This window comes from Uloborus diversus, chromosome 6 (genome assembly GCF_026930045.1).
Source record: "Uloborus diversus isolate 005 chromosome 6, Udiv.v.3.1, whole genome shotgun sequence".
Classification (NCBI taxonomy): Eukaryota; Metazoa; Arthropoda; class Arachnida; order Araneae; family Uloboridae; genus Uloborus; species Uloborus diversus.
The window spans coordinates 29986553-29998954 of NC_072736.1; the positions used below are offsets into that span (position 1 = coordinate 29986553).

Sequence of the window (12402 nt, forward strand, 5' to 3'; positions counted from 1 at the left end):
TGCAAGTTGTTCTTTTTATTCCGAAACCATATTAGGAAGTTTTTAAAGATAAATTTTGGGTTCCAATGCAAAGAAAAAGATAACCAATTGTTTATATACCTATATATTTATTTTCGATTCTTACTATGAAAAGTATGTTCTACCGCAAAGAAATTTTAGATTTTTCTCTCTATTGTAAATTTTGACTTTACAAACAGACCTAATTTTTAAATTTATGTTCTCACTCGTTTAACACTACAAACTCAAATGTTTTTAACGAAACAAATGTAAAAAATATGAAAAGTTGACACCATTGTGTGATGCAGTTAAGATTGACCTCTGACTCTCCCAACCCTTTGTTCAAGAACTTAGGGGTTAGAAATTGTTACCTCTTTCTCAAAATTTAGATTTATTTAGGAATAAACACTCTTGAAAGAAATGGTACAATGTAGCAAATTATACAAAATTATTACTTATACTTAATTAAATATGTATTACCTTTAAAACTGGTAAATTAGACATTTTTTATTGAATTTTTGAATATCATGGCTTCCAGGTTCTGTTTTGATGCAGTTTTGGATATCATCCCTTTCACGAAATATTTTTGGATTTCTCCCTTTTTGCTCTCTGTCCACTCTCATCCTTGTACCAGACATATGAAAACGTTGCAACCAAATATAAAATCAAACCAGCTGGTTGTCTTTGGTTTCTTCTTTTAAAATTTTACCACAAACTGCCATAGCGGGCTGCAATAATTCAGTTCTTAGAGTTAAGTATTTTGTTGAAAGAGAAAGGAATTATTCGAAGCTGGAAATATAAGCATTTTGACACTATGCAAGAAAAAACTTATTTTTTTTCACCCCCCCCCCCCCCAAAAAAAAAGAAACACTATCTGGGATAGCAAATATTGTTGGGGGAGCAAAAGGGGGCGGTTGCACCCCCAAATTTTTCATAAAGAATAATAAAAAACAGGTAAATTCAATTTAGATAACTTAGAAAATCATTTGCCTGCATTTTCAAGAGAAAAAACTGATGGAGAATAATTGTTTGCCTTAATTAAAGAAGTAATCTCTTTATGTGGATTAAACATTTCAAAATTGTGTATTCTATGTTAGGATGGTGCATCTTGTATGAGATGCCCGTACAGTGTTGAGACTGAGCAACTTTTACGAGTAAACTCCATGTCATTTTACATAAATTTTTATGCTCATATTATAACTTTATGTTTAGCTAGTGTTCATTAATTCCTTGTACCTGAAACACATTTTAGCACCTCGATGTATTATATGCTTTCATAGAAACTTATTGTAAAGATATGTTATTTTTAAAAAACATACCACATCAAAAAATACTTTCACATCAACGAATATATCTTGAGGCTCTTACTTGACAATCTCTGAGTGGCACAAGATGGTATTCAAGAGTTAAATCTGTAAAAGCCCCCTTGGAAAAATTACTGGAAAGCGACCTTTTTATTGATAGAAAATCTGTTATAATTTTAACATGTGTGACTTTGTTTGAATTTTTGTTTACTTAATTCATACTGCGGAGCATTTTTTGAACAATGCTACACTCTATCATAAAAATTTGAATCCACGAATCTTAATTCTTGGATTGACAATTGAAACTCTTAGTAATTTTCGTAGTAATGCAGAACTTTGTGACAGAACTTTCCGTAACAGTTTTTACTGTTTGCCGATGTAGAAGAGATGACAAAATCCACATGAAGTTGTAGTCAATATATTAAATCAGCGGTTCCCAACCTTTTTAGTTGTGTAGCCCACCAGTTTTGTAGAAAACACCATTGCGGCCCACTAACTACTATTTGAAAGCGTGTTAAAACGAGTTCTGGGAGCTTATTAATCCCCTTCTCCCTGCATGCTATTTAGACTTCATGCTATATGTACAAAAACAATTTTCGGATGGATAGCTTTAGTCTGAAATAACTCCTAACATTCAATGCATTTCTATATTATTTTTCAAAAAAAAAAAAAAAAAAATGCAATTAGAAGCCTCATTCAAATAGGTATAGGAAAAGCGCCTCAAGTTCAAGTGTCTCAATTCACTGGTTATTCATCCGAGTTCAACAAAGGAGGAGCATTTTTAACTAGAAGTTTGAAGCTAACACTAGTATTTTGGCATTTTGTTTTTAAATGAAGGTTCTGTTTCATTAAATTTCATCTTCAATTACAGAGTAAAGTTTCTAAGAAATATGAAAAATCTTAATCTAAAAGCTCCTTATTGGTTATGAGCCTGGGGTGTTTTTGAGTGACGGTACACCTAAAAAGTGAATTTTCGCAAAAAACTGAAAATTAAGACCCCAAGATTTTATCTTGTTTCAGATTCTAGTCCTGTGTCTACAGCCCAGTCACATGCTGCTCGGGGCCCACTTGTGGGTTGTGGCCCATGGGTTTGGAACTGCTGTATTAAATCAATATTTTGAATAAAATGATCAATTCAGTTTCTCAAGAAATCAAGACAGGATTTGACGAGATACATTTATTCTTGGTCAAATCAATATTATGTAGATCGGTTATAGAAAACAAAAAATAAAATATTTCTAATTAAAATTTATAGCATGAGGGAAGAGGAATTGTTTTATGAATTGCGATTATACTTTTTAAGGACGCAAAATAAATACTAGCCCAGTTTAAAAAGCTTTCTTGGTTATTTTAAAGAGAGGATTTTTCTTCAGATGAAGAAAATGTGTTTTTTAAAGAAACTTTCATGCTTCTATTGCTTTTTGACTGTTTCAATCGGGTCAGTCATTTGAAAGATGACTTTTGTTTCTCAGAAGGTTAGAAAATTACCTTCGGAGTGCAATGAGGCAAGCAAGACCTTCATCTTTAGCTGTATTGGCAATAAAGCAAGACACTGGATATTAATTAAATATAGTTACAAAATTTCCTGTTGTTCCTGACTCCAAAAATAGCATAATAAAACTTTAGTAAAAAATAAAAACTAGTGCCAAAATATTTTGTGAGAACTTATTACAAAGTAAATTTAAAGCTTTGGTCGCAAAAATTTTAATTGCTCTTAGCAAACCTAATTATTCTTAACATTAAAACCATTTTATTATCAATTCCTATTAACCAATATGTATTTCATACCAAACTGAAGAAATTCATGTTCAAGAAACTTGACCCCCCAAGCGAAATGCTGAAATACCGCCCGATATGTGTCAATTTATTATGAGTAAATCTGAAACTGACAATCTTGGCTCTGACTGAGAAATATTCTTGATAAGTCGATCTATTAAGTCGATATACTGAAATCATGGAGCATCTAAGTTCACTCAAGAATTGTGCAAATATATTTTTTAAAAATTGTCAGACATCTTTATAGAGTTTGACGTGAACAGCAAAAATGAAAAACGAAGTAGATGTGAAGCTCATGAGGGTACACTCTATTTAGTTTAACTTTTTGCTATTATCGAAAATGAATGTTTCTGTTGAACAATCAGCTGAGACCGAAGAATTTACTTGTGAGTGATAAGAATAAGTGCTTTCACAGTATTTCATCCTAGTTAATGCAAATGTTTATTTGCACAAAAGATTGTTTATTCTTTTCTTCAAAGTTCATTGTAATCACTTTCAATGAGCACATAATTATGACATCTGTTTTATTTTATTTGCGCATTACACTTCTGATACATTTTTTCTGAAAGGAAGTTTTTCTTTTGTATTAAAATATAGTTAATAATATGGCAATTACACAAAGTTAAAATGCAAACCTGTTACATAGTGTAATATTTTCACTAAAAAAAGTTTCAGATTTATTTGAATTACTTGTGGGCTTGCCCCCTGCTAGGATATGCATATCCAAATCTGTATGTATAAGCCAAGCAAGGAAACCTGAAGGAAATAAATGCTCTCGCTCATTCAACCATAATTGCTGCCATCCCCTCCTCCTAAACACACGTTTTTTATTACCCTGAAGACTGCTTGAAGACAATCTCCATGTCCCACCCCAGAGCAGGGGATAGAGAAGCTGTCCCCTCTTCTCTATTGCCACCGACGGGAGGCCTGGTTAACACGGAAATTCGTCAATTTTTTGCAAAATTTCCCAGTTTTCCCCTCGCAATTTCTCTTATCCTAATTTAAGTATGATTTTAAAAAAAGGTATCCCTGAAAAGCCCAAACTTTCAAGAATGATGCGTAGTTTTTCAATTTGAGCAAATGTTTGATCTTGAGTATTTATGAAGTGTTTAAACAAAAAGCACCTCTTACTTTGTCAACTCATAAATTTAACCACAATTAAATATTAAATTTGACTTGAAAATGAAAAATAAAAAAAAGGCGCGTCATTTGTACTGCTGTGAAGAATCCTATGCAGAAAACATTATGTCAAAATATTTAAATGCGAATTAGCAATCGGGAAGAAACTTGCCCATAGACTTAACATTGACTTCGAAACTTCTGAGGTTCTCTCCAGCGGCACCTTAAACCACCACCTTGCTGTATGCTAACCACTATTGATTTTCCACAAAAACGTAATCCTTGATATTAAAATACAGTAAACTCGCAATTATCCATGGAATAGGATGGCACAGTAACAGCGGATAATCTGAATAATGTTGTAAAAAGCGATGATGCTGTTTATAGAATAACTAAAAAATATGAATAACACTCATACATGCATTTAAATTTTTGCTAAACACATTGCTACAACCCTTCTACTAACATTGAATGTAAAAAATAAGGAAATGTAAAAGCTGAAAATAAACAATAACAAAATCATAAATTAAAAAAAACATTTTATGGTAGATAAAAAAATATTTTTTAAATGTAAAAAGCCCCTTGGATAATCCGACCGCGGATATTACTCGGGAGTTTACTGTATTACTGTTTTAATCGCCATCTGAAAAGACCATATCAAACAATTCAAAGCTTTATTTTGGAGGGCGAACATGCAAACAACCATGTGTTACAAAGGGAAACCATAAATATGCCACTGGCACCACCACTAATGCCCATGCAATCACCAGGTAAGTGTCCAGCTTTCTTATTTCTTTCAGCAGCACCTATACTTGCTGACATTCACTTTCCAATCCACCCCTTATGGTAAGGAGCATTGTTTCCAAAAGGTCTCGAGAAATTCTTATCCTGAGCTTATCAGTTCTCCCACCCTTCTCTTCATTTTTACATTTCCCTACTCACACTATAGCCGCATTTACATGAGCATTTTCTACCCTGGAAATAGCCTGCTTTCAACCACATTCCGGTTATTTGCCAGGGAAATGTGGAGTTTTCTTTCTCCTGCTATCAACTGGAGTAAAAGCAGGGTTTTTACCCAGAGTGCACTTCACGAAACGAGTTTGTGCACTAGCTGGGTAAAGCTGCAAGGAATGCTGAGTACAAGCTTTTTTGCATGTGAACGGTGTATTTTCCATCCGGCTTTTTTCAGAGTTGGAGTGGGCTCACAACTCTGGAAAATGGGGGAATGCAAGGTACAAAAGACTCATGTAGACACTGCTTATGAAAGCATTCATTATTCACCCCTTCTGTTCCAATCAGGGATATTTTGAGACTTAATCTGTAATTGACATTGAAGATTTTAGGGAATGAGTTTACATTAGAATTCTATACTATTGCATTCTTTTGCTTCCTTTTGCAAAGATGTGAAAAACAATCCTAAGCGTGCACAAAAAAATTATAATTTGTATGTTTAAGAATAGGAACAAAGCCCCAAGATAGCAATTTATTCCTAATTATTTTTCTGAAATTCTGGGGGGGGGGGGAGTTAGTTACAGAAAAAAAACTATTTGAGACTCCTGAAGATTGCAGGGAAAATAAAGTGCTTAGGAATAGAAAAATCCTTACATTTGCTATTTTTTGAAATTTTATTTGCCAAGGAAAGGCATGCTTCCAAATGAATTTTTGTAAAAACATGCTTCTATGTAGGATTGGTAAAACTTCGTTAAATCACCACTCTTGACTTTCTGTCCATCACTAACATTTTTGGTTTAACGTCGTTTGGACAGTATTTTCTTTTTTTCCCCTCAACTGTTCCTCTCTGACAAAAGCAGTCAAAGTTCAATTTTTTTAACATATTTCTCCATTATATGAGTTTTTTCATAGGTCGTGAGAATGTTTTAAGATTTTCCGAGTAAAATAACTTGCTAATAGGAAAGTGCATTCTGTATTTATTTAGCTTTTTTCAAGAAGTATACAATGTTTATCAAATGATTTGCAAAATGTTTCTTTTCTCTATATACTTTTTGTTCAGCTCCTTGAAACAAAACTTGTTTTTATTGGTTTTTCAAGAAAATATCTTAAGAAACTGCATCATAGCTATCTATTCTTAACATTTCACCCTATACCGCTATAAGTGAATTACTATCAATTTTCAATTCTCTGAAGAAATTTTCAGAATTTTTAGTTCTCCATCTTCAGCTGTAATAATCTTTGAACTTTTATCTAGGTTTGTTTGTTTTGTCATGCTGATCACTTTGTTTCTTGAACTGCTAAAATACCCATACAAAGATTGTTAGGGCTTCAAAGGAAATATTTTGATACTTGATGAAGTAATGCTTGATAAAATTGCAAAAACGAAAAAAAAAAAAAAAATACTACTTCAAAATTTGATTTTGGGACGAATGGTTTATCAGCCGTAATAGGAAATAAATGTATCGAGAGGAATTCATTCTTCAAATTTATGTTCAAAATGTGTAAAAGCATGTTTACGAAGATGTGTATGTAGCAGTTTTGAGTAAATATGCACATTGTGAGATTAAAATGTTCCTGTCTCTGAGCTTGCCTAATTGGGACATCTCTTAAATTGCACACCAATTTGCGCATGATGAATTGTGAAAAAACAGTGGATGACTTGGAAAACTTGGGGGAAAAAAAAACATGGATTGTAGCAGAAGTAAGATCAAGCAAAAATAAAAACATGCAGGATGATGTCCATTGTAAGATAAAAATATAAAGTATCTGCCCACATAGATCGAAACTATCTGCAGGAATGAAAATCAACATGCAATGGGTGGGTAATCCGTTTTGCTTCCAATTATATGTTCGTGAAAGCAATAATGAACATTTTTCATTAATTTATCTTCTAATTTTGAAAATAATCAGTGTTTAATATGGATATTATTAACAATTTTCTGTTAATGCACATATCTACAGCAAATGTATCTATACAGCATCAAATGTATCCGCACACGGTGTGCAGGAGTGCATCTATATTACCTAGCTATGAGATGATGTTAGGGAGAAGTGGGAAAACAGGCACACTGAGGAAATTGCTAGAAGATTACAAGATAGAGAGCAAACACCATTAATGTGAATGGGACTGCTTCATTTTTCCAATATGTACAGAAAACATTAGACTTTAAGAAGTGGAAAATGCTGCCTTTGAAATAAAGTAGATGAAGAATAATTGTTTTGTTTGAAAAAATACTATCGAAAACCAGAAACTGAAACCATTAGCATTTGATGACTTACAGCCCCAAAATCATTCTATATGTTACACAATGTTTGGAGACGGATATTGATTTTAACACTCTGAAGACAGTTGAAATTTACAAAAAATAACTTCAAAATAATTTAAGCATATGTATTAAAGGAAAAGCCCCTCTTGAATACTAATTTTTGCACTAATTTTTGATAACTGCCCAGTTCTCAGCCCATCCAAAGGAAATCAACAAATATTTTTTAAGCACAATAGTTTCTACATGCCAATTCATTGCAGAGTTGGAGCCATGAAGTCGGATTGGTTTTGGGAAAGAGTTGGAGTCGGGGGTCAAAGGTTTAAAATTCCAGGAGGCGAAGTTGGTTGTTTTCCCTCAAAGTCTGCAACTCTGCCATTGCCAGTGCTCGTGAAATTGCACTTGGACTGCTTTTGGGGTGTGAAGGAAGCCTTTCTTAAGAGAAGAATCAACAAAATATATGTAGTTAAATTTTTCTGGTGTAGATGTTTTTTTTTTTTGGGGGGGGGGGGGTTGGGGAAGGAGGGAAGACTCTTCAAAGGCATTTTCTGTATTACCATAAATTTTTTTTATATATAATTGGAAAGAAAACATTCCTTTCCATCTTAAACTGACATTTTATTGCACAATTTTCAATTTTTCTTACATCTTGTTGAAAATACTGGAATCTGCACTGGCCATTTATATAATAAACCATAGTTCCGTAAAGTTCATGATTTCAAAGCTTTAATTGGAATTCTTAGTATGTTTTATGCATGTTAAAATTCAATTACCTTTTTCACCAGTTATTGAATTTAACTATTTTTTGTTATATGCATTTGATTTTCATGCATATTAAGTTGCTGTTAATTTTTTTTCTGGCATGATTAGCTGCTGAAGGAACACCCGAGGAAATACATCTCGCAGAATATGGTAATTCCACTATTTTCCTTGATACTAACCATACAGAAAATGCAATTGTAAGGGATGATAAGACTGTTTTCAATCTGTATAAAAAGTATCATAGTTGAAGTTTTTGGCATGCAATTGTGTCATTTATATCAGAATTAGCCTTTCCTTGCATAAATATTTGTTTATTACCTGAGAACGTCAGGTGTTCGTGCCATTCTTTGCTTCATCTCTTTCTTGAAACAGAACAAAAGAAATATTAGGAATGGCGTGTAAAGTATAGCTGGCAAATATTGCTTTCTTTCAGTTCATGTGCAATAAATATTTTTAAAGTTTGATTCATAATAGTTTGTGCTTAAATTATTTTCTCTTCTATGATTGTGTTGAAAAGAATAAAATTTAGTGAATAAACGGGAAGCATTTAACAAGTTTCTAAATGAAAAATGATGACTATTGGTGATATAAACTCAATTTTGTTCATTTAAGCATTCTAACTCATTTTCTTTGCAGAGAACTTTCATTACCTTTTCTGTTTTCAAAAAAGGCTTCAATGCTAAAAATTGCTCACCACTGTAATTTTTTTGTTTGGAGGTGTGGTGTGTGTGTCAACTGATTGTGGGGGAAATATATATATATATATATATATATATATATATATATATATATATATATATATATATATATATATATATATAGTTGAATAAAAACCTCGTAAAACAGCTATTTGAATCATTATTATTTTTATTTTAATAAAAATAAAAATCTACAGTTTGATAAAAATAAATACCAACTTTTTGCTAACTTACATCTAAATCATGTACACTTTATTATTTATTTAAGAAAGGAATAGCTATCAAGTGTATAAACTAGAAAATACATTATTCCTTGTACATGTATTTTCCGGGTTGATCAGTTTTTGCTCAAAATTGAGTTTCCTTTTTAACATTACATATACAAAGCAATATTATACCTTGGAATTGCAATATTTTCTCCCCATTTATAGAAGCATGAACTTTTTAGTAAAATAAATTTAATGTTCATCACAATTGAGACAAATAATTTTGACAATTGTCCAGGAATTTGAAGTAAGTTTTAAAAATATGTGGTGAAGTTTAAATACTTGTAAGAAACCAAGCCAAAAATTGGTTGCCCTCTTGTTGATTTAGTTTTATTTCAAACCAAAAATGATTTCATTTTTATTGAATAATAATGATAATATATTTTGATTTTTGAAACAATTTTTAACTGTATAACAAAGTAGTAAAAAGTGTATGCAAGCCCCTGCTTGGGTTGGAAAGGAATGATAGAAGTTGGCTGAGAAAATCTTTGTAAGAATTTATGATTTTATCTCAGTAGTGAAACAAAGAGGGACTTGTGTGTGTATATCTATGCATGTAAGTATGTTACAAGTGTGTGCTTTTAAATAAAACCCTGCACTTCAATGAAAATTGTGTTGTTACACCATTGGTTTACATTAATGAAATATCCTGCTTATTTATAAGTGCATGCATCAATTATTTATTGTACAACAGATACTTTGTTTCTTTATGACACTGTGTTTAATCATTTTATCTTTCTGTTATAGTGTTATCTGAGATTATGAGTATTAAAGAAACTCCTGATGGAAAAACATTGTATTATATACATTACATTGATTGTAAGTTCAACTCTTTTTGTGTTTATTTAAAAACAATGATAACAGTTAAAGATATCCAACCATATTTCACACTCTTAGTATGAGTGTTTTCGTGGGCAGCTCTTTCGCCCCCCCCCCCCCCCCAAAAAAAAAGAAAATGAAAATTTTTAACGCTTTAAGTAAACATGAAGTTTGTACAATTTTCAAAAAAAATTTTTGTTTTTGTAGTATACTAAAAATGAAAATTAAAAGACAATTATATATGCATTTTACATAAAATTTACCCTATGTTTATGTAACTGCGTCATAATAGATCAAATATAATTTAAGATACATGGTAGAACATTTCAGAATTGAAGTATTTATATTTCTCATAAACTTTTAAACCCACCCTGTAGTGAAACTAGTTGAAATTCTCATCATTTTAATATGTTCCATTAATTTAGTTCGATCAGCCTTATTTGAAGTATACTGTTCAGTTTTGATCTCCTTTTTTAAAGAAAAATATTAATTTATTATTGGAAAAAGAGACCTGCTGTGTCAGTAAATTGATTTTTGATTTCAGATTATGACTAGGTATAAAAGGCTTAAGCAGGTACAGTATTTATCTAAGATATAGGCAGAGAGAGCATGATCCAGTTAGAGGGTGCCCAAGATTTATATTGAATTGACAAACGTCCAATTAAGACAAGTTTTTCTGAATGTGGGGGAAATTGTTTTAAAAGGACTCTTGATATTCATTGAAGATTAATACATTTTTTAGAACTAAACTTGTCATTGAATTGTAGATAAGTTATTAGCTTAGTCTTAGATTTAAAACCAGTTACTTGTGGTGGCTTTTGTAATGTAGTCTCACAAAGAGCTGTAAAATACAATTTAGTATTATTACCATTTGATACCTTATATTTGTTTAAAATGTCATTAAATCCAGACCTTTAACCATTAGGGTCTTGCAGCTTTCCTAATGACAATAGTTTTCAATTTCATGCCATCCATGCTGACTCTAAACAAAGTTATTAAGTGTGTTTCGAAAATTTCTCCTTTGAGCAGCTTTCTGTCCGTCAAGACAAAATTTTATCCTGCCGAGCTTTATAAAACAAATGGGTTTTGCCTACATTATGAATAAATACATAAACTTTCCAATATTTAATATTTTATTCTTGAACTTTATTTTTTTTATTCCTGAAATAGTTTGTCCTCAAAAAAGAACATAGTGTGAATGACTACTAAAATAGTGCCCATGTCCACATTTGAGGGTGGCCCATATAAAAGAGGTTTATAATACATTAGGCTCAATGCTTTATTGTTAATTAAAAACTCTGCATAAGAGGGGTGTTGATGATATTTGCTGTTGGTACATAATTTATATTTACATATATGCAGTGGCGTACCTAGCATGGGTGACACCTGGGGCAGCAATTTGTGGTGTCACCCTTCTCCCCCACAGACACAGAAGAAAAAAAAAAAATATGTAAACATGAAAACATGAAATTCATGCAATTCAGAAACAACTGCTTTTTGTGTTTTCACGAAATTTTAAGTCTGCTAATGTACAAAAAGTAAATTAAAACAGGAGGGTCCGGGGGATTGCCCCCTGAAAAATTTTCAAATTTGTAGCCTTAAAAATGCATTTTAGCTTCATATTTTTCAAAACTTGCAATTCCACTTAGGGTGTCATACTCCAGACCCCGTAGTGACGCCACTGCATATACAGTCAGACCTCCATATATCGAAGTAGCAAATTGCCGGGAAAAAATTCGATATATAGAAATTTCGATATATAGAAACAATCTAATTTTATCAGAAAAATCTCCTAAGACATTAAAATTAAAGCTAATTTTCGTGCATGAAACCCAATTTCTAATTTATACGAGCATTGGATTACACGAAAGTTAATAATTGAAATATTAACAGAAATTACATTTTTGTGCCTTCATACATCTTCATTCTTCGCAGTTTAACTCGATTCGCAACAATAGGGGGATTTTCGTTTTGACAATGTAATCCGAGAGAAAAGTAAAAAATCAATTTACTTAAATTGAATGATTTTTACTGAAGCTAAAAAGACTAGGAATGATAATCAACAGACAAAAAATATAACTTGAAACTGATTTTACAGTGCTAGTGGTTACAACTAAAATTTGAAATAAACTCGAGGGAATTTAAGAACTCCAGAACGGAACAACGACTTATCTACACACCTCTCAAACCCTAATTTCTTATGAGTTTCTTAGCAACCTTTAGTAAACATAATTTTCTCCCCGTAACCTTCATTTTGCATGAGACAAACACAGTCTAAAGTAGGGGAAAAACCTACGAATGTCTCGAAAAAAATTTCGATATATAGAGATTTTTTCGATATATAGAAACAATTTTTCTATGTAATGAACATTGAAATTTGCTGGGATTTCGATACATAGAAAATTTCGATATAAGGAAGTTCGATATATGGAGGCTCGACTGTATG

The 12402-nt window shown here is 31.8% G+C and overlaps 1 protein-coding gene across 1 annotated transcript in view; it reads left to right on the top strand.

Annotated features, from left to right (window-relative positions):
* LOC129225254 (histone acetyltransferase KAT5-like) overlaps window positions 1-12402 on the top strand; it is a 77157-nt gene that overhangs the window by 38012 nt on the left and 26743 nt on the right. Inside the window, exon 3 of the mRNA XM_054859835.1 lies at window positions 9885-9956. Within this exon, the coding sequence (XP_054715810.1) occupies window positions 9885-9956 (72 nt within the window). The remainder of the gene's footprint in view (window positions 1-9884; window positions 9957-12402) is intronic.